Genomic DNA, 27,915 nt, shown 5'->3' with positions numbered 1-27,915 from the left:
CATCAAGACTAACATTCTGACCAAGATTCATGAAGATACAGTCATAAATGAGGCCTCTAAAGTGTTAACAAGCTTTTCCTTTGATCTGACCTGGTGACCTAGTTTTTGACCCCAGGTGACCCAAAATCAAACTCTTCAAGATTTTATTGAGGGTAACATTCTGACCAAGTTTCAATAAAATTGGGCCAAAATGATGACCTCTGAAGTGTTAACAAGCTTTTTCTTTTATTTGACCTGGTGACCTAGTTTTTGACTCAAGATGACCCAATATCGAACTCTTCTAAAATTATATTGAGGGTAACATTCTGACCAAGTTTCATTAAGATTAGGCCAAATTTGTGACCTCTTTTGAGTGTAACAGTCAAATTGTTGACGGCGGACGGACGTCGGACACAGGGCGATCACAAAAGCTCACCTTCGAGCACTTTGTGCTCAAGTGAGCTAACAACAACATTATGCGATGGAGTTAGATATGACAACTGCAATATTGTGTTATAGTGTGTTTATTTTCGTGACTTTGATCAAGGTTCACAGTGAGGTAGAGTGAGATGACAAAGTAGACTAGACCAAGAACAACAAAACTAAACTAAGCTCTAGACTAAACTATCTATAAACAAGTCTATATGTTCTATCTTACAATATTTCATATCTTAACAACTGTACAGCTAAAGAATGTATAAATCTTCATAATTTAAAGCATTACTTTTCCGGACATTTTTAAATTACTGTTTGACCCACCTAATCTTAACAGGTTTTTGTGAATTGTGGCTTTATTTTGCAACATCCGCAAGATTACTGCATTTTTAAGGTTTCCAAGAGTGGCAATAGGTGGCAAGGAATTCTGCCTTTGCGACCGTTGCAGACTAAAATCAGCCTGCATGTTACATGACAAGGTAGATCAAACAGCAGTATATCTAATGATCTTGTTTCGTGTAATCTTGAGCTCCATCTGATTTCAACCAAGCAGTTTACCAGAATACATACAACAGCAATGTTTGTTTCTAACCTTATTTTATAACTCTTGGTTTTAGTACTGTAAAATAGAAATTTCCATGCGAGATTTATTATTACTATATTTGGTAAATGGTTGTGGAAAATAAATACTTGTGAAGTGCTTTTATAATATTGTAGTCCTTCATATACCACATTGCCAACATTCTACCTTCTTAAATTCTAATTTTACAAACAGTAAAAACTTTTAGCCTCATGAAAATATCTAATTTTACAGTATATTCAATACTCATTCAGTCTAGCTTTGCACCTCCCTGTTAATAGGAATAAAAATTTTCCTCCAAACCTGGTTAAAACACATGTAAGGGGACAGTAAATTAATTAAAGACTGATAAAAGTAAAATATAGAAATATATAAAAGTCTCTCATTCATCCAGCAAATTCAACATTTTGACATATTATATCAATATGACACAAGCTATTGCAACAGAATTTAAACAATTTAAAAAAAAACCTGTGAAATTACGAGTCATTTTGTTTTTAGGTAACAGTGCATTTATTGCTGGACTTATAACAGAATGCTGCATTCAAATTATGTAACAGTACAAAACTGGTTTAACATTACATATCCAGTATCTACAAGATGGTTGGTAATACAAGTTGTCCTATTTTTTCAAACTCCATATTCATGAGGAAATTTCATATGCTGTGACATCATTTTAATCATTGTCATATTATAAGTCCATAAACATTTTTTTTCAATTTTACCAAAATAAAAAGTGTATAATTATCGTTAACTATAAATATCCTTCCATAAATGATGAGCTTTGTATTGAGAAATATGCACTTGTTCTTTCGTAAGAGTAGTATTGCTCTCCTCAAGCCATGCAAAGCCCGCCCGCTTAGCTCAATAGGGAGAGCGCAGACCTACAGATCACGGGATTGTGAGTTCGAGCCCTGGGCGAGGCATGTGTTCTCCGTGACGATTTGATAAAAGACATTATGTCTGAAATCATTCGTCCTCCACCGATTCATGTGGGGAAGTCTGCAGTTACTTGCAGAGAACAGGTTTGTACTGGTACAGAATCCAGGGACGCCGGTTAAGTTAACTGCCTGCCGTTACATAACTGAAATACTGTTGAAAAACTATGGTAAACCCAAAACTAACAAACAAAATCAAGTCATGCAATATGTCTAAGTCCTGCAGTATGTCCTCCAGTAATACAATATGTTATTTCTCAATACAAAGCTAAACTATTACAAATAGATATTGCTGGTTCAATGTGGTTTAATAAGACAATTTAAAGTACAACCAGAAAATAGTTTCAGTTTAATCTGTCAATGGACATTTGTAGTTGGTTTACAATAATAAGGAATAAAAAGGTTAATAATGAGTACAAGTCCTGTTGCTAAGTATTTACCTAAAAACTGGTGCAACCCTATGTTGAGAAACAAAATTTACTTTACAATACAAATATATAACAAAAATGTAAACAAAAAATCACAATTAGAACAAAATGGAATACACAAAAAAAAAGACATGTGAATGTATTGAAGTTACTTTAACAAAATAAAATTAAAACAAAACAACAAAAGAGACTCAAAGCAAAATTAGTTTTCCATTTGAACAACAAAGGTATGGAAAAATAGAATTTTGGTGATATGTTATTCTTAACTGTACAAACCAAGATATACAAAATATGTCCAAAACAACTTTCTTACTACACTTAAGTGAAAAGATGAAATGGCTGTTCTAGGCAATATCATTTTATAAAAGTCTTGCTTTATATGCCGTCACATTTATCACTCAATACAATGTTTTGACTCGTAAGTGCAATTTGAAAACACTACAAAAAATTACACTACCAGAAGCAAATAAATGGTTATTCTGCATTCAGCCCTTCTAGAAATTGAGATGTAAATTAGCAAATTCCTTCTTGGTGTAAAAAATAAACCTTCTAAAATCATCGGAAGAAGATAACACCTACGTAAAGAATTCCTAAAAACTGCAAAAAAAATATATTGGACTACCCTGTCTTTTACAATAACTTCTCTCAAACAAGCTGCTAAAAATATTGCACTGGACTATTCATGAATGAAAACAAGCAAAATAAATGCAGAAGAATTAAGGTATTGGGCCCACGATGACACTTGGCAATTTACCTGTAACTAGAAAATGCTTTTGTAAAAAAGTGCATGTCTCCCCCAATGCAAAGTCCTATAGGCAAGAAGTCAATAAGGGTCAGGAGCGAAAGTCAAAGAGACACTGATGGTTGGCTGCAATAGGGATCATCTACTTGGCATGTCCAGTCATCCCGCTAAATTTCAACACTCGTGGCCTAGTGGTTTTCAAGTCACTGTTCAGGCTCCTGTGACCTTGATCTTTGATCAAGTGACCTCAAAATAAATAGGGGTCATCTACTCTGCATGTCCAATCATCCTATTAAGTTTCAACATTGTAGGTCAAGTGGTTCTCAAGTTATTTCCAAAAAATGATTTTACATGAACAGGCCACTGTGACCTTGACCTTTAATAGACTGACCCCAAAATCCTTAGGGTCATCTACTCTGCATGTTCAATCATCCTATGAAGTTTCAACATTCTGGGTCAAGTGGTTCTCAAGTTATTGATCGGAACTGGTTATCAATGTTCAGGCCCCTGTGACCTTGACCTTTAATGGAGTGACCCCAAAAACAAGGGTCATTTACTCTGCATAAACAATCATCCTATGAAATTTCACCATTCTGTGTCGAGAGGTTTTCAAGTTATTGATTGGAAATGGTTTTCCATGTTCAGGCCCCTGTGGCCTTGACCTTTAACAGAGTTTCCCTAAAATCGTTAGGGTTCATCTACTCTGCATGACCAATCATCCTACGAAGTTTCATCATTCTGGGTCAAGTGGTTCTCAAGTTACTGACCGGAAATGGTTTTCAATGTTCGGGCCCCTGTGACCTTGAGCTTTCACAGAGTGACCCCAAAATCGTTAGGGGTCATCTACTCTTTATGACCAATCGTCCTATTAAGTTTCAACATTCTGGGTCAAGTGGTTCTCAAGTTACTGACTGGAAATGGTTTTCAATGTTCAGGCCCCTGTGACCTTGACCTTTAATGGAGTGACCCCAAAATCGATAGGGGTCATCTATTTTGCATGTACAATCATCCTATGAAGTTTCAACATTCTGGGTCAAGTGGTTCTCTAGTTATTGATAATAAATGGTTTTCAATGTTCAGGCCCCTGTGACCTTGACCTTTGACAGAGTGATCCCATAATCAATAAGTGTCATCTACTCTTTATGACCAATCATCCTATCAAGTTTCAACATTCTGGGTCAGGTGGTTCTCTAGTTATTGATTGGAAATGGTTTTCAATCTTCAGGCCCCTGTGACCTTGACCTTTGACGGAGTGACCCCAAAATCAATAGGGGTCATCTACTCTTCATGACCAATCATCCTATGAAGTTTCAACATTCTGGGTCAAGTGGTTCTCTAGTTATTGATCGGAAATGGTTTTCAATGTTCAGGCCCCTGTGACCTTGACCTTTAATGGAGTGACCCCAAAATCGATAGGGGTCATCTATTTTGCATGTACAATCATCCTATGAAGTTTCAACATTCTGGGTCAAGTGGTTCTCTAGTTATTGATAATAAATGGTTTTCAATGTTCAGGCCCCTGTGACCTTGACCTTTGACAGAGTGATCCCATAATCAATAAGTGTCATCTACTCTTTATGACCAATCATCCTATCAAGTTTCAACATTCTGGGTCAGGTGGTTCTCTAGTTATTGATTGGAAATGGTTTTCAATCTTCAGGCCCCTGTGACCTTGACCTTTGACGGAGTGACCCCAAAATCAATAGGGGTCATCTACTCTTCATGACCAATCATCCTATGAAGTTTCAACATTCTGGGTCAAGTGGTTCTCTAGTTATTGATCGGAAATGGTTTTCAATGTTCAGGCCCCTGTGACCTTGACCTTTGACGGAGTGACCCCAAAATCAATAGGGGTCATCTACTCTTCATGACCAATCATCCTATGAAGTTTCAACATTCTGGATCAAGTGGTTCTCTAGTTATTGATCGGAAATGGTTTTCAATGTTCAGGCCCCTGTGACCTTGACCTTTGATGGAGTGACCCCAAAAACAATAGGGGTCGTCTACTCCAGCAGCCCTAAAACCCTATGAAGTTTGAAGGTTCTAGGTCAAATGGTTCTCCAGTTATTGCCCGGAAATGAAGTGTGACGTACGGACGGACAGGGCAAAAACAATATGTCTCCTTGGGGAGACATAATTACGTATCCTCATTACCGATATGCAATTTGGCATTGCTTGGACCTAAATAGCTCAACACGTGGTTTTCAGTAACAAAATGGAGACTGGCAAAATTGCTTACAGAGAATACGTTATTTGCCAGCTGTCATTATGGGTCCTTTCCCTTGGCTTCAAGACTAGAAAAATTACACTGGCAAGCAAGAAAATGATTGCAAGCAAAAGAGATGAAATGTGCAAGATACAAAATTTGAAAATGATATAATTCTATGTAATAAATATCTCTTATAAATATAAATAATAATATATCTCTTTTTCTTTTTGATATTCAAATTCCTGAGGGGTGGTAGCAGTGGGATTTCCAACAGTATATTTTGTAGTCTACAACATGCTGTAATTGAAGTAGGAAATTTGGGGTTAAAGTATAAACTGCTTAGGTTTTTAACATTTACTACAACAACTATTTTCAAAGTGCCGATTTTTCCGTTGTTTTTTTTTTTCAAACGCCTCAGCTTATTACACCATCTTGGAACTCTCTTATAATTAGGAACATCTGATTTTGTTCAAAAATGTATGTTTTATGGTGTCACTATACTTTACTGTGCTGTTAGTAAGTGCATAGGTGAGTTAATACTAATGTGGTAGTAGTTAATGAGAGTTTTTGATTTCAATATGTGTATGAGTTTACATATGTGTAGTTAATCCAAATACAGAAATGTTTGCTAAATAATTCTGATAAATTTAATCAAGCTGCAACCTACAGGTAACTTTTCACATTAAAAACTTCAGATTTTAATTTCATTAGTGTATACTTTGAACATTTACAGCTAAATTGGTTGAATACCTTGTATCAGTCAGAATTTTATGCCTTAAGACATTTATCAAAAGAAAGAATGAAATCCTTTAACATATGCATACCCATCCACATATGAAATTGCATTTTCTATTGTATATGAAAAAAATAAATATGTCATGGTAAGCATGTTTTGTAATCTTTTTTTTTTTAAACCATAACCAAGTAATCTACCATAACCAAGTAATATGTCTTAAGATATTCTCTCCACATACTTGTTTTTGTTGCCCACTCACAAATTCAGTTGCTTAAAATCAACTTATGTGTGTTTACCATTATTAGTATTTGCAAGCTTTGTTAGTAAGTAAACAGGTCATATAGATAAGTGTACTTATAAGTACAATTACTCAACACAACTAATATTGCTGTTCAATTATAAAAACAATTTGGCTGCATGTCTAAAATGACAAAGTGCAATGGATATAATTTCACTAACCTTTTGTATTTTTATAAATAGCACGTATTTTTCACAAGGCCATTTATCGTGAGTATTCTACCTCGTAAAACCATTTCAGTTTTAAAAATTGTGAAATTTTTGTCTCTCAAAAATATCTGTTTTTACAGTACCCCTTCAAACAAATAAAGTTGAATATATTTATAATGGATTTTAGAAACAACAGCATTTTAGTGCCTTAAACTAGAAACGTTTTGGTAAGTTATGCTCATATGCAACATGTAAAACATAAACATATCATGTAAATTAGAGTGACAATGTGTAACATTATATAAATATACACAACACAATATTATGCATTGATAATGTAAAGCGAAATGGGAATGAGAATTTATACAATGTTTGTCATTGGTATGAATAATTTAAATGAATGACAAAAATATTACACTAAACAAAATTCAAACAATTTTAAGGTTAAATTATTTACATACTTTAACAAAACCTCAAGACTGTCGTAATTTCAATAGTTTATGTTCATTATATCAGTAAAATACAGACCAAATCTTCACTAAAATCCATGTTGGCTGTTTTGACAGTTGGTATCTTGGTGATAAATATAACTCAAACTATCATATCACAATGTTTAATTTACAATGTACAAAAAAGTGGGCCTCCTATAGCACCATTTGGGTAAAAATTTGGGAAAAGTAAACCTACAGCCTATGTAAACATTCCATTTTGATGCATAGCTTGTATTTTGGCAAAACCATGATGAATATGGACTGCAAGATTATTTCTGAAAACTTCACATGTGAATACAAGCAATACATTGTAAATATTAAATGAGCTACGCCATGTGAAAACCAACATATTGCGTTTGCTACCAGCATGGATCCAGACCAGCCTGCGCAACCATGCAGTCTGGTCAGGATCCATGCGGTTTCTCTAATTACAATAGGCTTTGAAAGCAAACAGTTTAGATCCTGACCAGACGGCACAGATGTGCAGGCTCGTCTGGATCCATGCTGGTTGCAAATGCACTGTTGATTTTCTCATGGCGCGGCTCAAATGGATTTCTTTGGCTTTTTCCTATGTAACATATTGCACATAATTACTGCTTGTCTTTTCATTTTGTTTCAAAGAACAAAAATACAAAAATTTTTAATTGCATTGTAAGTCACAACAGTTCCCTTACACAGCAAATTAATTCTTAAATAAATCCACTGCTTTCTGATTTAATACTTTTATACATAATTATACTTTCTCAATTTTGACTAATTCAGGAACCACAACTATGGACTATCTCATTTCTGAAGATGGCATAGATTTATAATGAACCCAAAGAACAAATACTCCAAAATTACTAAGACGACACTGTCAATTTTCTACTCAATTTTTCGCGATTTCGAGTAGCTAATGGGCCATAATACCAGAACAACAGAAACAATATGGCTGCTGAGATATTACGCATATTAATATTCTGTGACATCAGCTAAGAACTGCTCAAGTTAAAAAACCAGTAACTTAATTACACAACCCGCAGGTAATTTCCATAGTTAATACTGTCAAGATGGACATATAAAATGAAGATACAAATGCACCAGAGCCTGACCTGCAACTCTTAAATTGTACACCGATATACTGAAAGATTCTTCCTATTCTCCTGCAACTAACACTAGACAGACCAGACTTTCTTTAGTTCTAAGCTAAAACCAAAACAACAAATACCAATAATAATATCTAAATAATCCAATTTCTCATGTCCATACTGTAAAATCGTTTTGTTTGCATAAAATTTGTGGTGTTAACTGGAATGGCTATTCTTCTGGAACATGGATAGATCTATCAAAGCTTTACAAAAATACAATACAAGAAACAAATCCTTGATGGCACTTAATTTCATGAATTGAACCTAGCTCCAAAGAATAATAATTTTTATTTTTCAACTATTTGTGTAATGCTGTATGTTAGAAAAAATAATCTAATACTGGTTGTATGTGTGAATGGGGGTAGAGGTTTTGTTACCATCTTAACAATTACCCTTGAGTCGAATATTCAGTCAGACATTGTGTTAAGGTAAATATACTGAAACGAAGTAAATTATAGCAAACAATCATTACAGTACAAAGAGGAGATTCTGTCACAGAGATTCTTGAAATTAATGACAGTAAATATCTACACAGAGATCTTAACTAATGTTAGATTTAAGGCTAAGCAAAAACATGCATTCAAGTAACACTGTACATTAAAATATAAAAGTATAAGTTTATAGGTAATCCCTTTCAAAATATTACTGTTTTTACTGGGAAATCATTCATATTTGTGGGGAATCATTTTAATGGATTTCATAGTTAGACAAATCCAAGCTATCGAATCACAACAATCCATAGCAGTTTCCATTTATTTTATCTTTAACGTTGAAATAAACTTAGTTATTTATGTCCCTCCATGAAATAGTTATTTCTGCCAAAACCACGAAATTATACGACCACACAAAATTGAAAGATTTCACAATATCCTGATACAGTAACTGTAAAAAGTATAATTATAAAAATGTTTTCGGTATCACAACAGAAAGACTGTGTTACAAGCAAGTACCTTGTGATAAATAAATTATTATGCGAGACAAATCCATATATAATCTAAGTCATACATGTATTTATCTTCAGCATTCTCTGAGTGATTAACATATGTGTACTTATATGAGACATGTATGTTTTTACCTCAGACATGTATGCAATTAATCTATGAAATGTGTTTAAATACAAAACATACAGTACATTAGACATATGTGTGTATTTATCTATGGCAAAAGTGAATTTATACAAAACATAAATATATTTATGTTAAAACATATTTCTAATTGTCTACTGAAAATAATACCTGTATATAATTTATATCCAAGACAAATCTCGACCCATTAGTGCATCAAGGTGCTATCTGCATTCATTATTTAATTGTAAATAGCACCTTGATGCACTAATGGGTCGATCTGTAACAATGTAATAAGTACAGATAAAATGTTCTTTTTTAAGTAAAATTTTACGAAATTGCAACACCAGATTTACTCCAGTTATTCAATAAGAGCAAAACATTTTTGAATACATGTCAATATTTCAAGACATTTTCCAGAAACACTGAATTACGGTTTCTTTCCATTACCAAATAATCTCTAGCCCAATAAAATATTCTCCTGCTACACCTTGATTATCCAAAGGCTCAAATAAAACATTTATGTTTTTTTTTGCATCATCCTGCCCACTGTGTTTGCTGCTGTCTGGTTCATCCCTTTACATACCAACACGATACCACATCTGCATTTCCCTAACTTGACGCACAAAGAAATAAGCCAACAAAATACCAACAATCTGAAATATACAGATTTCATTCCAATCAAATATATTTCTTCAACTACAAAATTGACATGAATTTCTAAAATACAATAAAACAACTGGGTCATGATGACCCTTTATCGCTCAACTGTTAAATTTTGCCTTGGAATCATCAAGATAAACATTCTGACCAAGTTTCATGAAGATAGGGTCAAAAATGTGGCCTCAAGTGTTAACAAGCTTTTCCTTTGATTTGACCAAGTGACCTAGTTTCTGACCCCTTATGACCCAGTTTTGAACTTGGCATAGGAATCATCAAGATAAACATTCTGACCAAGTTTCATGAAGATAGGGTCATAAATGTGGCCTCTAGGGTGTCAACAAGCATTTTCTTTGATTTGACCTTGTGACCTAATTTTGGAACCCACATGACCCAGTTTTGAACTTGGCCTACAGATCATCAAGATAAACATTCTGTGCAAGTTTGTATCAAATCAAAGCATAAATGATACCTCTATATGGCTGAAAGGGCCAAAATAGAAGACAACAACATGACTAAGTATTAAATGACAGAGTTATGGTATTTGTAGGTGATATATTTATTCTCTACCAATACAAATCTGGAATTAAAAAAAATAATCATTCATTTATTTATAAAAATTAAAAATACTGTCAATGTCTTTTGTAGAGGGTCATTGAATGAACTATTCTGTGAAGCTATTTCAAAACTGGACAAGTATTTTGGTGGAGATGTTGCTACAATATTTTTCTACTATCAGCCTGGACAGTTGCTACTGAGTGAAACTGATTTTAAAACTTTTGATGATGTCCATACGAAGACAAACATGCAAAATTCCATCACTTTCCATGAAATAGTTTCAGAGGAGATACTGTTAGAAGAAAATTTGTTTGACGATGACAAGTAGATGCCAGATGGTGAGTGGTCACAATAGCTCATCACGAGCAATATGTGCTTCACAAAGTTGATGCCAATTATATCACTTTATGAAAACATGTTGTATGTATCATGTGTACAGTCGAAATTAAAACAAAACTAAATTTCTTTGGTACATTACTAAAAAATGCTGAACAACAAAAATTTCTTAATATATAGCTGTTGTTCAGTTTCCACCATTTTCAAACAACTATATCGCAACAAGGATAAAGCAATGTTTAGTGGAATGCAGATATCTCACATAAAAATAAAATGCTTAAAATAGATCAAGACAAACTGAACAAGATCCCCAATGTCTAAAATGACAAGTTATTTACAAGGATGCATCAAAGTAAACATGTTTTGTTTGATTGTGCTTAACACGGTTTTTCAAAAGCATTTAAATAGCCTTCCCACTTTGCTGAAATGGGAAATGACAGATCTACAGATCCAGGGATCATGAGTTTGATTAGAGATAAGACATCGTGTCTGAAATTTTTTGTCTTCCACATCTGATTCATGTTGGGAAGTTACTTGCAGAAAACAGGCTTGTACTGGTACAGAATCCAAGAACACTGGTTTACAGCCTAGGTTAACTGCCCATTCTCGCATAACTGAAATACTGTTGAAAGATGGCACTAAACTTAAAACAGACAAGCATTTCAATTATGTAACAGTGATCAGCTAATCTAATTGCTGTTCCTGGATTCTGCACTTTTAAGTGAATTCACTTATTCTCTGCAAATAACTAACATATTTCTCTTATGATTTAGAGCTGACAGGCATGTATCTTTGACATGTTCGAACTGTCATGAGAAACATGTGCCACACCCTGTATCGAACTCTCAATCCCTAAATCTTATAGTCTTTTGCTCTACCTAATATGCTAACAGAGCGGGAAAGAGAACAATAAATCAACAGTTTGACGGAAAATTCTCATAATTAGCTAAACCTACAGAACCACTTTTCTGTTAATCACTAAAACATTTTACCTGTGGAATAGCAGATCCAAGTCCCACAATGCCAACCATATCTAGATTCCAGCTCAGCCATGCCAGGAATGTATCTGTACAACCCATTGTGTTTATCTTGTCTACAGGCATCTGTATTGATACATATGGAATAAATATTCATACATTTTATATGTCAAAATAGTAAAAGTGGAAACTCCACAGACTGCTAAGAAAACAAAAATGAAAATGTTGCAGGCTCAGTTGAAAAGAAACGACGAAAAACAAGTTGAAATATGGGTAGGAATTACCCAAACAACTTGCTGACAAATATATGGCTTAAAATGATTTGCACCTAAATGTCAAGTAGTGACAAGTATAGTACTTTGTCTGTGCAAATTTATTTATTATTTACTTCATCTTTACTTTCAAAACTAAGACAGAAATTTAATCGAACGATGTTACATCATAACTGGGACATGTTACAGATGAGCCGGACTTTTCCCTTAAAATCTGCTGTCATTTGGTCCACAGGCAAGTATTCAGACAAAATTATTTACATCACCACTAAACAGTCCCAATCAAAACATAAAGTTTAGTTACCAGTACTTACAGATGAATTAAATCTTGTCCCATATCCACAATTCACTTTGAATGCACCTTCCTACAATCAAAAGAATAATTACAATGGATAAAATAAGTATATTAATTAAAGAAATCAAATACATTGTATTCCAGATAGGGTGCCATCATTTCTGTTTTATAGAATTAAAGTTACTGTTAACCTTAGGTAGCATGATCAGACAACTAATAACTAAATCAAGGCCATAGATAGCACTACAAACTCTCGTGAGTTAATTAACTTAGATTACACCAAAGCCACACAAGAGAAGTAAAATGATTAGCTTTAAAGTGTGGATAAAGACTCCGGGTGCACCTTTAGGCATTACTTCAGGTGTCTGAGGCCGGCAAAGTGGAACCACCAGCCTTCCATAAGTCAGCTGGATGGCTTCCTCACATGAAGGCATTCTACACCCCATGAGAGGTTTCGAACCCAAAGTGATGTAGGACAAGTGATTAGAAGTGACCAGCAACCTTAATTACTTGGAGGTTCCATGTTAGATAAGACTACTCACAATGAATTTCCACATATATACTCCACACAGCCTCTTCTATCTGACCAGACAACAAATTTTTACCTAAGATTTTGTACATAATAATCCACATTCCTAAATGACTATATTTCAATAACACTGCCTACTTTCCAATAACGATTTTTTTGTTGTTGTTTAATGTCACACCAACAGTTATAGGTCATATGGTGACTTTTCCAGCTTTTTATGGTGGAGGAAGACCCCAGGTGCCCCTTGGTAATTATTTACCAGGCAGGCACCTGGGTAGAACCACAGACCTTCCATGAGGCAGCTGGATGCCTTCCTCGCATTAAGAATTCTACACCCTTAGTGAGGCTTGAACCCAAATAAAGTGATTTGAAGTTGGAGGCCTTAACCACCCCTTTTCAACAATAAACAGGATACTCAAATCCCTCACCTGGGGAAAGAACCACAAAATATTACTGTTTGTAAGATTTCCAAATGCAATGAGAATGTACATATTTTTTTCTAAGCCTTGCACTCCGGGAGATTTTATTATTTTTCAACAGCCCCAAAACAATTGATAAATCAATTAAATGACCTCAGGCTAACGCTTTGAACAAAACTGAGACAGTTTCAAATAAGGATGCTACACAGATAAATTCATGACAATCTATATAGTAGTTTCAAAGTAGAATTTGAATTTCTAAGTCAATGCCAAATGCCAGACATACTGGTCACACCATAATCCTCACTGCTCACCTGTAAACCTTAAGCTTCAGTCAGTTAAACTTAACCCTGCTAAACTTCTAAAATGGACTGGTCTATCATCCAGTTTGAGCAATACCACTTTTTATTCAAAGGAGTGTTCATGGTGTGCTGGCTGATCTTGGTCTGCACTAGTCGCAACAGCAAAATCATTTGCCGCCAGCAGGCTAAAGGCTAAAAAGAAATACTACAGAAAATTAAGATGAATTACCTTAGGTTTTTTACAGCAGGACCATGGAACTCCACACTGCTGAGGTAATACTGATCCACACATGTACTGCATATTTTTATCATAATCCATGTAGGAATCAAATCCACAGCAATGAAACTGAAGAGTATTTGTAAACACTATTTATCAACCATGACTCCTCCAAAAGGCAAAATATTACATAAACATATGTATTGAAGACATTCATTCATATATTAATTTGCATACAGTTACATATGACTGGAACTAACATGTGTAAGATAACTTGAAGAATTTTTTCTTTGTCTGTAGACCTTCTTTTGTAAGCTTATATATAGGTACCACAGGTAACCTATAAAGCAACTCCTCTGGAACACTGGTAGTAATGTTAGTAGGACCATAGTTCAATATACAGAAGATGCTCCATTTCCAGAAGCTTCCCTGGTTCTTTTACGCGGAATTCATATTCAATATCAGTGATCTTTAGTTGGAGGAGCGGGGGCTCTAACTCACGACCCCTGGTTTCATAGTCAGACAGTGTTACCACCAGACCACTGCTTCTGCTCTATTTGTCTATAGAATAACAATTAACATATTTATGTAATCTAAGTAAAAAGGTAACTTAAATTTCTGACCAAGCAGCCTCATCAACTGTTATGGGACATGTAGAAAGCAAAAACTGCAACATTATCTTACCCCAACTTGTACATGATCCACGGCCATTCTGTAATACTGGTTTTGGTGATACTCTTCAACAAGGAACATAAAATTGTCACTCACTAAATCAGGAACCTGAAAAGCAATGTTTGTTTCTTTTTGTTAATTAACATATTGATCTTACAAAATTTGACTGCAACAGGTTCAAACAATCTCCATCTACTGTTCTGAAATTGTTTTCAGTCTTACAGTCACTGGCCTTTGTCCTACCGGGCAATACAACAATAGCAGTTTTCTACTTATGATAGAAAACCATTCTGAAAAGTTTGTTTGTCATAACCCTAAGTGGTTCCAGCTTACTTATTAGAAACCAAATGATGTACTAACAGAAAGATGGCAAGAGTAAACAATATATTTCCTCTCTCTTCCTCTTAAAGGGAGCATTACTATTTGTTTGGTTTGTGTTAAACACCATTTTTAATATGTAACATCTGTCAGTTAACCAGACTCTTTCCTTCATTTGAAATAGTACTGACCTGTTCTCCCAATTAACTTAGAACTTCCCCTATTGCATCAGAGATGAAAAACAAAATTACTTGCATTACCTTGGCTTCAAGTCTAATTCCACAGAAATTATTTCCCTTGCCTCTCAATTGAGCAATGGACTTTTCATCTTACAGTCTAAGCTCTACAGACTAAGTTAACATTGTAACTGGGCACTAGACAAATAAGAACAGTTCTGGAGGTTCAACTGAGCTAAACTGAGGACTCTTTCCTTGATATCTAACCAGTATTTGTGTCTATAAAGTTGATGCCATCAAATTTTGCATCTTGCAGGATTTGAACCATCAGATGTCTGACCTTATACCACATATCCATAGTTTCAATCCAATACCATTTCATTACAAAGTGGCAACTTTTCTGGAGACGATAAAAACACTTTTTCATAATACGGGCCGAGTCCTTTGGAACAAAGGTAATTAGAAATAGTTCTATTTTGTGGGACTTAACATCATTAATTTTGATTATACTAGTATGGCTAAATTGGCGGCTTAAATGCAATTACCAGATTTTTGATCTTATCGAAATTGTGTCAATCTTCTGCCAACTTCAAAAATTGCAGTCCCTATTCAATTATTTGTTTAAAGTATTTGATATAATAAAACTTCATGGCTGACTTTAATACTGTGGATTTTATAGTTGTTTAAAACTCGTAACTGCAAATGCTGAGTCAAAACCCCTTAAATGTGCACTCTTTTGTAAGAGAAAAGATCCCTCAGTGGAACAGATACAGGGCTTTCACCTATTTCACACGCTTGTATTGAAATAATGCGATTGTCTACTGAGACAATTACTAGACAGAAGTAAGCAGGAAATATTGCAGATACAGATTATTAGAAAAACATTTTCCAACCAAATTTCAGTTAAAGAGTTTTAGATTGACACCGTCAATACATAACTTTTCATGCAGATTACCAGAGTTCTGCCAAGGCTGCGTTTTTGCGCCATTGGCGTGAAAAAAATATGAATAGCGCACCAAAAATCGCATTGGTGGGCCTTTGGCGCGCCAGAAAATCTAACAATCAAACCCGAAAACCGGTCTTGCACGGTAGACAGACATACCTTCAGGGGAGATCACTGCGATGGATTTGAAAAAATAACGTGTTGTGATAATTGTACCATCATTGTATCAAAATGGCGACCGCACCGAATGGAAAAGCAATTTTGCATGAATTTTTCAGTCCTCCTGCCCCAAAGAAAATGAGCCAGACTTTAGTTACACCGGGGAAAGATACAAATAACAATGATAAATTGAACAAAAGCATGGATTCAACTACAGATAGCGCTGAATATTTAAGAACAACCTCAGAATCACAGAGTGATCCGACCCCACCCAGTCCAGGAATTTGAGTAAACTGAAAACAATGGTAAACAAGGAGCTGCGTTCAATAAACGATTGATGCCCCCAGTGGCATCCTTGTTGATAGATTTTGCACCTAAGTCCAAAACGAGGTCAAGGTCAAGGTCACACTGAGGTCAGGTGATGTTTGAAGATGAGGAATGGTGACAGGTTACATCTGCATTTGTATCAAGTCATTCTAGTAAGGGGTTTTGATGCTAGACCAAACGGTCCCATTTGGTTAACCAAAAGGTGGTCCATATAAAGCAACATAAGTCCAAAATGAGGTCAAGGTCAAACTGAGGTCAGGTGATGTCTGAAGATGAGGAATGGTCACAGGTTACATCTGCATTAGTATCAAGTCATTCTAGTAAGGGGTACTGATGCTAGACGAAACGGTCCCATTTGGTTAACCTCGTAAGGACGGACAGACGAACAAACTGATGAACAGGACAATCACTATATGCCTCCCGCATCAGTAGATGCTGGGGGCATAAAAAGTAGAGTAAAACGTCTGACAAACAGAGCATCTTAAGCATCTTAAGAACTTGTTGTTCCATACATCATGTTTTTATTTCGGTAAATGAGATGAGAAACCGAAATTTGTAGTCCGGTTTGGCGCCATATAACCTATACTGTGTTGGTGCGCCATAAAACCCAAATAAATAAATAAATAAGAACTTGTTGGTTAAGTATGCATCATGGTTAAGTTATAAGGAAAAAAAAAAGAGTATTAATTAATGACGAACTTTGTGTATAAAGCATAGAAAAGTAAAGTTTTTTAAATGTAAAATTTGAATGGCCCAAAAAGTTTCAGAATGGCCCCTTGTTTTCAGGGCAGATGGACCATGGGCCCATTATGCTGAAAACCTTGGCAGAACTCTGGATTACTTTCAATCATTATCTTCTCTATTTCAACTAGTTCAAAGGCCATAAAACTCTTGAGTGAAAGGACTAAGAGGTTGGTCAAGACATCCTGCCAAACAACATTTCATAATTATTTGGTGAACAAAAGATAAGGCTTTCTTAAGGTTAATGAGCAGACAGCGTCAATTCTTTTAATTTTCAATAATTCACAGACCACAAGATTGACTGGGACTTTCCAGCTGGGATATCAAAACTTGTCCAAGATATTATGCCCATAAACTGTGACCAAGCTTGGTGAACATCAGATAAGAACTACTCAAGTTAAGGAACAGACAACTTTTGTAGGTACTGCCTGTCCTCCGCTGCAGGTGACCCCGCATGCAGCTTTGTTTGTTTTGTTTGGTTTAACGTCACACCGACACAATCATAGGTCCAGTAGAGACTTTCCAGCTTTTGATGGTGAAGGAAGACCCATAGGCGCCCCTCAGTGCATTATTTAATCATAATGATAAGCCCGCACTCGGGTAGAACCAACAATATTCTGTAAGCCAGCTGGATTGCCTTCTCACATGAATAATTCAACGCCCCAAGCAGGACTCAAACCCTCATTAGTGAGGGGCAAGTGATTTTAAGTCAGTGACCTTAAATGCATGGCCATGGAGGCCTCCTCCTGGGCGTGATATGTTTCACATGTTTAACTTACCTTTTGTCTATGGATAAATGCAAACACACCTATTGCAACTTGAGTAAAAAATGCCAGCACTGTTATCACCAGAAACTGAAATAAACAATTTAAGTTATCACCAGAAACTGAAATAAACAATTTAAATATACACTGCAAGTAAAAATAACAGTTGTTTATATTTTTTCTTATTACAGTGTAGTCACTGCCTTTTTAACACTGTAAAAAAAGAATAAAGATTGAAACAAAAGGTCCCATAAAAATAACAGAAAACTGGAAAAAAACTCGTGAGACAAAGTTACCCTTAAAAATAACAGAAAATTAGAAATAAACTCGTCAGACAAAGTCCTCTTAAAAATTACAGAAACTTAAGAGTTAACAACTGGACAAACAAAGTAACAATCTCTAAATAAAGACCTTTTTACAAACAAATGAAGGGTCATAACTCCTGTTACAATTTTGCAGTCTTGCTGATCAAGTTTACTGACAAAAAAAGACAAAAGGAGGTGTCCAATCAGGACATATTTAAGCCGCACCATGAGAAAACCAACATAGTGCATTTGCGACCAGCATGTATCCAGACCAGTTTGCGCATTAGTGCAGTCTGGTCAGGATCCATGCTGTTTGCTTTCATAGCCTATTTCAATTAGAGAAACCTTTAGCGAACAGCATGGATCCTGACCAGACTGCCCGATGCGCAGGCTGGTCTGGATCCATGCTGGTCGCAAATGCAATATGTTGGTTTTCTTATTGCGCGGCTCATTTATTACTTCAGGCATGGGAGTGCACCTGAACCGAACCATCAACTTTTGGCATGTCCTACCTTCTACAAGCCAGCTAAATAAAAGAATCTATCCTTTCCTAGACTAGAACCTAAAGCATCACTGTGCAATTTCCTTAAATTATATGAAGTCAGTGAACATTATATGTATACACATAACCATAAGCAATTGTGAAAGTTTTAAACTATTCTGCTCCATAAAGAAGAAGAGTTAAAATGCATCTTGAACATCAGTATCTCTTCACAGTTACACTTAGTGACTTACAGTTTTGAGGAGACAGGTATTTTCTCTGACAGTACCAGCCACGCCCAACAAAGAGTTGATCATTATCACAAAGCCCACCACCATCAACATAATGGCCGGTATAAACAGCACCTTGTTTACTGACTCATAGTCTTTGTTCTGCAACTCAATCCATGCTCCCACTAACAGGAGTCCAGCTCCAATAACCTGAAATATACAACCTAAGATTTATAAATTAAAACAGATCTAAATTCTCATAAGAACATAGAGAAATGAGCCGTGCCATGGGAAAACCAACATAGTGGGTTTGCGACCAGCATGGATCCAGACCAGCCTGCGCATCCGCGCAGTCTGGTCAGGCTGCATGCTGTTCGCTTTTAAAGCCTATTGGAATTGGAGAAACTGTTAGCGAACAGCATGGATCCTGACCAGACTGCGCGGATGCGCAGGCTGGTCTGGATCCATGCTGGTCGCAAACCCACTATGTTGGTTTTCTCATGGCACGGCTCAAATATCTCACTAAACTTTGAGATAACAAAATATTTTCTTTACATGTTATTTAACCTTTAGCCTGCTTGATTCTGCCTTTGCGACCAGTGCAGAACATGATCAGCCTGCACCTCTGTACAGGCTGATCATGGTCTGATCATTTTCAGTTCTAATGAACAGGTCAAATGATTATAAAAGTATAGCAAAATCCTTTTTTTAGCTATGTTAAAGAATTTCCTAAATACTAGTCCAGCATCAAAGATGACATCATGTCAAATATTTCAGACTCCCGAGTCGGTTTCGAAACTTTGAAACCACATCAATCAACACTTGCATAAATTTAAAATGTCCAAAAAAGCTGCATCATATGCAGATACTCATTATTACAGGGTTTGTTAAAATCTCATGCATTTTCATCAAATCTCCTGCATTTTGGGGATATATCTCCTGCAAAACAATGTGAAAAGGTTGGCATGATTGTCTGTATCAATATCAGTGTTTAATTTATTGGAGCATGTTAAGTCTGACTATTATTTTATGACTTTGTTGGATTTTTGAATGTCTTCATTTCCCCAACAGTAAAATACAGATACGGGTAAGGCTTAGAGGGATGGCTACTATAAAATGTCAGATCATAAAACAAGCCAACGAGTAATGCTAGCAGGTTTATAGATCTACAACACTTCTAACAGCTGTGTTATTCCTTTACTGATAAGAATTAAGTGGCTATTCCTACGGCTCTGCCGTAAGAATACTGTAATAGCCCGCAGGTGGGTATTCGTACGGCAATTTTGTATATCATTGTACTGAAGCTGTTTTTCTCATGATTAAATAATTATAAATAATTCTGTTTCCTGTTTTCTGTCATTTACAATGTATCTAAAATGAAGAAAACAAAATTACTAGTACTACCTATCGAATTTGCAATCGTATTTTATCTATCTATCTTCCATTAATGTCAAACCCCTCACGGGGACTTAGAGATTTGGCGCGTCAAACCAGAAACTGACAAAAGAATATAAAAAGACTGAACTGTAAAATGATAGTTAAAACAAAGAAATATAAAAATATTTATTTTCAATTTTATAGCTCTTTGGTTAAAAGCAAGGAAAAATAGCTAGGTTAAAACTTAAAAGTAAAATATTAAAAGCAGATATCAGTCATTTTAAGGTTAGACAATGCATGATCAGTTATTCAATACAGCAAATGGCTGCATTGAACTGCTCAAGGGTTGGGAGATGGACAACAACAGGAGGGAGATAATGCATAGATCCGTAAACCGATCAATAAGCTCCGCCCCTTAGTTACTGTTGCTGCTTCCCACAAGCTTCTTTCAAAATGGAGGATTCTGCACATTTTCGATGGACTTGCTAGCAAGTATTACAGATGATTTTTCTGTGATTTATTTGTCAAATTGTGAAAAAAATGCACCAAGAAAGCTGTCAAAGGTACCTATTTATTTTACTCAAGGATATGTATATGACATTAAAATTAACCACGGTAAAAGTTAGTGCTAAATGTTGGCATTCTCAAAGAAAGAGTGAAAAACCATGGACACTCACTAGATATTGCTGGCAGGAAAATTGCTTAGTCCTTATGAAGGTGCATGATTTGGCATACATGTATATAATTAATGTTAATTATTTTCTAAGCAACATTTTAAAATAGACTAAGTCTTAGATTATTAAAAAAATTATCTGGTTAAACTATTAGGCCTACTTCAGTAGTAGAGACATTAATTCCACACTAGGCTTATATGATAACAAGAGGGCCATGAAGGCCCTGTATCGCTCACCTGACCTTTTGACCTAAAGATCATCAAGATTAACATTCTGACCAAGTTTCATTAAGATATGGTCATAAATGTGGCCTCTAAAGTGTTAACTAGCTTGTCCTTTGATTTGACCTAGCGACCCAGTTTTTTTATCCCACATGACCCAGATTCGAACTTGACCTAAAGATCATCAAGATTAACATTCTAAGTTTCATGAAGATATAGTCATAAATGTGGCCTCTAGAGTGCTAACAAGCTTTTCCTTTGATTTGACCTAATGACCTAGTTTTTTACCCCACCTGACCCAGATTTAAACTTGACCTATAGGTCATAAAGATTAACATTCTGACCAAGTTTCATTAAGATATGGTCATAAATGTGGCCTCTAGAGTGTTAACTAGCTTTTCTTTTGATTTCAGCTAGTGTCCTAGTTTTTGATCCTACATGACCTAGATTCAAACTGGACCCTGAGATCATCAAGATTAACATTCTGACCAAGTTTCATGAAAATACAGTCTTAAATGTGGCCTCTACAGTGTTAACAAGCTTTTCCTTTGATTTGACCTGGTGACCTAGTTTTTGAACCCAGATGACCCAATATCAAAATCATCCAAGATTTTATTGAGGGTAACATTCTGACCAAGTTTCATTAAGATTGGGCGAAAATTGTGACCTCTACAGTGTTAATAAGCTTTTCATTTGATCTGACCTGGTGACCTAGTTTTTGACTCCAGATGACCCAATATCAAATTCGTCCAGGATTTTATTGAGGGTAACATTTTGACCAAGTTTTCATTAAGATTGTCCAAAATTGTGACCTCTAGAGTGTTAACAAGCTTTTCCTTTGGTTTGACCTGGTGACCTATTTTCTGACCCCAGATGACCCAATATTGAACTTGTCCAAGATTTTCTTGAGAGTAACATTCTGACCAAGTTTCATTAAGATTGGGCCAAAATTGTGACCTCTAGAGTGTTAACAAGCTTTTCCTTCGATTTGACCTGGTGACATAGTTTTTGACCCCAGATTGGGCCAAAATTGTGACCTCTACTGGTTTCCCAGTAGTTTCCAGACTGAAATCACTATTTTTTGCCAGTAACTTTCAAACAAAACATAGTAGAAACATAAAAATTTCACAGAAAAAAGCTAGGTTCTTCGTCAACACCATGCAAAATTCATATTACACTTGCGTTCATTAACACAAATGTAGATGAGGCCTCAAAAGGGGCAATTAATTCCATTAATATCTCCGTTAGTCCGCGTAGTTTTCCGGACCTTTCATTGTAACAGTTGTAACATTTCTGTAAAAGCAAACATTTCCGATTTCGTTATATATATTCAAAATTAAAACATAATTCTAAGGTGTGATGATGATTTGAAAAGTATATTTCAAGAATTTAACAAATACTAGATTTATAATACACTCATTAAAGTTACGACTAATTCATTTGAATGACGTTTGCAACGTCACACGTATTTACCGGACTGGTAATATAACAAAAAAGAAATTAAGAACTTTTTATATAATTAACAACTTTTTATATAAAAAAAAAGAACGAGACAGGTCTCAAAATTGGTAGCCTAACGCCCTGACCACTCTGGCATGGACACTGCTGCTAAACATTTGATTGATAGACGGTATCGTAGGTAAATCCCTGTCTATTTTGGTTCCTATTTTTAATCGATAATTTAATGCCGTAGTATTATAGTATAGTGAATAGGAGTGAATAGGTCGATGTTTTTCTGACTTTCATTGTTTTATTTTATTACTGTCGCATTGTTTTTACTGTATCATCTGTAAATGGGAGCATCAATTGATGTTTACCTTCAAGGGGCCTCAATTTCTGCGCATGCGTACTGTAACTGGAATTCCCCTGCAGTTGACAACCTCTTGTGTAAACATTACATCAAAGTAAGTTAAAACAACCGGGATATTCAAATAATAAATAAGTTCGGTAATGCTAGGTTTTCGCTGCTATGTAAAGTCAACAAAGGTCTAGATGATATGATATTGTTACCGAGATGCTTTACGAAGGCGTAAGGTCTATATAGCACGAAATGTAAAAGGTCCGAAAAACTACTTGGGTCCGGAAACTACTGGGAAACCAGTAGTAAGAGTGTTAACAAGCTTTTCATTTGATTTGACCTGGTGACCTACTTTTTGATCCCAGATGATCCAATATCAAATTCGTCTAAGATTTTATTGAGGGTAACATTTTGACCAAGTTTCATTTAAGATTGTGCCAAAATTGTGACCTCTAGAGTGTTAACAAGCTTTTCCTTTGATTTGACCTGGTGACCTATTTTCTGACCCCAGATGACCCAATATTTAACTTGTCCAAGATTTTCTTGAGGGTAACATTCTGACCTAGTTGCATTAAGATTGTGCCAAAATTGTGACCTCTAGAGTGTTAACAGTCAAATTGTTGACGACGGACGGACGACTGACGACGGACACAGGGCGATCACAAAAGCTCACCTTGAGCACTTCATGCTCAGGTGAGCTAAAAATACTAAAACTCCATGTGTTGTCACATATGGTGTAAGTGATTTCTTAAATCAAAACATTTTCATCAGATAAAGAAATGCATTAATTAGTTCAATAGGTTTTTATTAACGTTGCGTAATACCCTAGCTATTGTTCTTATTTTACAAGTATGTATTGCGCTCGCGCTGCAGTTGATTGCGGACATGTCGATCACCGCTGTGATGAATTAAGTTGATTATTCCCATTATGTTGTAATATATAGTTGTAAAATACCATGCTGTTGTCTTAAAAATAAACATATGTCTATGCTTGGTGATAATTTCAGTACTAATTTTTGCACGCAAACTTCCAAACTTTTGAACATTTGGTAGTCTCATTAATTTTTTCAGCACAGACAGACATTGCTCTCATATCAAAGGGCTGATTAAATCTTTTCAAGGGCTTTAACTCCACAATTTCAAATAAAGAAATAGAAAAGAAACATATTAAATAAATCCATTTGCATTCATTATATCACGGTATCAATGGTAGTTATAAATAGTTTATGACAGTCGTAAAGTAAAATGAAATTAAATAAATGCAACAGAAAAATCAGTGACATTCTAAACTGCACGGTTTAACATGTGCATATATTTGACTTTTATATTGCATGTAAAAACAACTGACAGGAAAATCAGTTTAAATTAATCAATTTTAAGACTTCCTAGGATAGAAAAGAATGATGTTGAAACCTTGCGGCACACAGAGGAAATACGGGCACACAGAGGAAATACCGTTGTCATACTTCCTGTACTGGTTGGGAACCATTTTCGGGACACATTTTCATATTTCGGCTCCATTAATTCTTAAAAAAATATTTGACATAAATGAAGTCCACACTGCACAAACTTCAGCCCCTTCTGCATCCGATGTTGTAATCAGCATCGCGTTGTGACGTAAAATATGGGTTCCGTGGGGCCTCAAATGGGGTCACTAAAATAAGGTATTTTTCCCGTCAGGTAAACCAATTTCCGGACAAATATTTTGACGGTGTTTTGTTGTTAATTTCATCTCTTCAAAATTGCACTTGAAACATAACCCGACGTTCAATAGCAGCTACAAAAGCAAACCGAGGTTGACTATAAAAAACTCGAATTCCGTCTAACACGAATCCTTGATAATTCCAATAGAAATAGAATAAAATAAGTGCAAAAATCGACAGCCCTGCATTTTACGTAACATTTAGCGTAAAATTAGAAGTAGAACAAGTTATCAGCAGACAATCATTATGTAGGTTGATTATTTCTTCCACACTTGATATCTCGGCATGTGTGAACTACTGCGCATGCGCAATGCTATCTTCATGCCCCGTTAAGACAGAAAGTTGTTTCGTAAACGCAGGTGAGTTATCATCAAAAACCCAAACATTATACAGCCTTATAAAATAATGGTTTGTTGTAGACATGAAGAACAGACATCTAAATGTTCTAGATAAAACAATAACATGAATAACAACGAAATAAAGCGGATATTGCATGTGTCCGGAAACTGGTCCTGTCCGGAAAATGGTTCCTAACCAGTATACAAATATGAAAGAACTATCATTACATAATAAATAATGGCAAAATAATTAAAATCCACTCTGAAAAATTTATCTGTCTGCTCTTGATTTAGTGTTTGATTAATATGAGCTTAGTCATATCCTTCACAAAAACATTTTGAAATAAAGTTAATATGCCATACAGTGTCCAGATCTTATTTATATTTTTTAAAAATTATGTTGGTATTTCATGTGAAATTATTTAATATGTTTTGACTTTATTAATGACACGTTCGATGTACACTCTATGCTCTGCAATTTCTTGAGTAAGAATAAATTGGTTGCTGAACAAGATTTTGTATATATATAAAATACATACAGTCATTTGCGAAAATATAGATGATACTTTCACCTGCGAGAATATATTGCTGAAGAAGGTTAGCTGTTACTTTTGTATGAAATAAGATCTATATCTAATATATTGAACTGAATAATTCTGCAATCGGCCTAAATTAAAATAAACTGAGCTAATTCAAATTAAAACAGATCACAGACGAATGAGTAAAGGCAGACAGACAAATCACGATACATAATGTATTATTATGTTATTTTATTATATACCATATACATTACAGGTTTTAATATACATGTAGAGATTATCAGAATCACATTTGTCAATGTGCAGATTGCTTTGTGTTTACTGATTTGTTCAACGTTCAACTATCGTCAGCATACTTTTATTTAGTCCCAATCCGTGACTCTAGTTACCTCCCCTGACGGTCCGTCCACAATGAAATGAAGTGAAAGTGATAATTACGCAACGGATTGGGCTAACTTCTTAATCTTCCCCCTTCTAGCTTTTCCGGGTACCGCTTGTAAGCGTTACATATTCCCTATAAGTACACCTCAACACCATTTCCACCGAAAAAATTGTTGTGTACTAAACTTATCAGAATTAATCAGTAACGGTTTCTAAGCTAAAGCTTGTGGGAATGAATGGTACTGCATGAATAATCAGCAGTATCTTATTGGTCAATATAATAGATTACAATTAGTTTGATTGACAGTCCGGATCCATCCATTCCAGTGATACACTGTTCTGGGGAAGAAATAATACTTTATAATAAGTAATCTGTAGTTGACGTGAATATCTTGTAACCGAGGGAATGGAACTTTTCCTGGGATCAAAGAGTTTTAATTTCTTCTGAAATACTTGCGACTTAAAAGTAACAAAATCGGTTGAAAAATATATCGGTTGAAAGACTTCAGTAGGCCTACAATGTAATACAAAACTGCCATATGAATAGCCACCTGCGGGCCAGCAGTATGAATGTAGCCCGAGAGGCTATTCGTTCGGGGCCATACGAATAGCCTCAGCCCAATCCAAATAGCCAACTCCTTACCAATATGGTTAGGGTGCCTATGGATCGACAGAGCCTGTCACCCTATGGTATGTCTCAACAGGTCGGGGTTTGAGGGGTCTGACTAGGTCCGAGTTTTTCCCTCCACGTTTATTTCCTAGCCCACTCTGTTTCTGGCCACTATAGTTTATTTCATTGCTATATACACTGACCAAACTTAGGTAAATGGCCTGATCTCATAATCACAAGACTTCTTCTGAAAATTTCAGAATAGATCTAATAGGCCTACTTTTATTTACAAAAAAAAGATCATTTTTCAAAACAAACAAAAAATGTCAAAAAATGACAGAAGAAATATCAGTTATTTCCCTTACCACGAAGAAACATGCATATAAAAACAAGAAGAGTTTGTTGCAGCTGTATGACGTGCAAGCACAAAGTGGTCTCTTTGGATGCACAGAGTTAGCATTGTGATTGTTTTTCAGCATTCGGTCCCCATCAAACTCGACCGCCATCTTGACATCTTTGTTCGGAAAAACCCGATTATATGCCGAAATTAGAAGTCGGTAATTTCCGTGGGAGCCGAAGGTTAACTAAAGCCGCACGGCCCACAAACACTAAATAGCCGCATTGTCAATCGGAAAAGAAAACATACGGCAAGCTAATATAATTCAATAAAGGTGATAGAATATATCAATGCAAATTTATGAGTAATTTTTATATCATTAAAAGAGTCATGAACAAAAGTATTTAATTATTTTTTCTATGTATTGATGAAACGGCATACTAAGTCACCAGACCTGAAATATTGATCAACGTATTTAAATACACACACATCAAAAGTAATCTTCCATTTACAACAGCGATGTGTTAACATTTTGGTAATACTGACAACAAGACTTAGCATTTATCTGAAATATTTCCAACAAACTTGACAGGTGTTTTTATGGCGTGCGTCATTTCACAACCTACATTGTGTCACTTTTTCATTACGATCAGAAGGGGCTTTTGGGAAGTATTTATAGAAATTTGTAATGCGACAAAAGTGCGTTTATTAGCAATTAGCTTAAGTCATTTAATAGAAACCCTTTGCCCTTAGGGAGTTTCTAACTAAATAAACATTTGATATTTAGTTTGCAAATGACTTTCATTTAGTACACAATTTTGCGAAATAACAAAATGTAAGAGAAAAATAACCCATTTTCTGTCGGTTATCTCATACCATATGACGATCAAGAACATAAAGAAATCTAGGTATTCGCATGGTTTCACATATTTACTATTGTTGCAGGTTGTTGGGGGTCCAAATTGTTGGAGGAAAAACGGAATAGTTTGAAAGCCAATGAGTGTAGTCTACTTTTTAACATTTTTTTCATATTGGAGGATGGGCATTCTCTATTTTATCCAATAATGTCAATCAACCATT

The 27,915-nt window shown here is 35.3% G+C and overlaps 1 protein-coding gene across 1 annotated transcript; it reads right to left on the bottom strand.

The window, feature by feature from the left end:
* Positions 1–487: 487 nt before the first annotated feature.
* LOC123564825 (tetraspanin-15-like) lies at positions 488–27,010 on the bottom strand. The gene is made up of 8 exons (XM_053537454.1): positions 26,864–27,010; positions 18,882–19,067; positions 17,857–17,931; positions 14,426–14,521; positions 13,754–13,870; positions 12,294–12,344; positions 11,723–11,833; positions 488–9,832 (listed from the first exon to the last, which is right to left on the bottom strand). Exons 1-8 carry the CDS (start codon positions 27,002–27,004, stop codon positions 9,755–9,757), a joined length of 855 nt encoding a protein of 284 aa, XP_053393429.1. The 5' UTR covers positions 27,005–27,010; the 3' UTR covers positions 488–9,754.
* Between the last annotated feature and the right edge of the window lie 905 nt (positions 27,011–27,915).

This window comes from Mercenaria mercenaria, chromosome 2 (assembly GCF_021730395.1).
Source record: "Mercenaria mercenaria strain notata chromosome 2, MADL_Memer_1, whole genome shotgun sequence".
Lineage (NCBI taxonomy): Eukaryota > Metazoa > Mollusca > Bivalvia > Venerida > Veneridae > Mercenaria > Mercenaria mercenaria.
The sequence above is the reverse complement of the archived record's forward strand: the minus strand, read 5'-3'. Positions and strand labels throughout refer to the sequence as shown.

What these genes read in the sequence shown, in the direction of transcription:
- LOC123564825 (XM_053537454.1), bottom strand. Translation starts at nt 27,004, where the DNA reads ATGGCGGTCGAGTTTGATGGGGACCGAATGCTGAAAAACAATCACAAT. An exon ending in CATTTATCCATAGACAAAAG is followed by an intron (nt 14,522 to 17,856) that starts GTAAGTTAAACA and finishes ATTGCTTTTCAG; the next exon opens with GTTCCTGATTTAGTGAGTGA. An exon ending in CCTGCTGTAAAAAACCTAAG is followed by an intron (nt 12,345 to 13,753) that starts GTAATTCATCTT and finishes TTTTGATTGTAG; the next exon opens with GAAGGTGCATTCAAAGTGAA.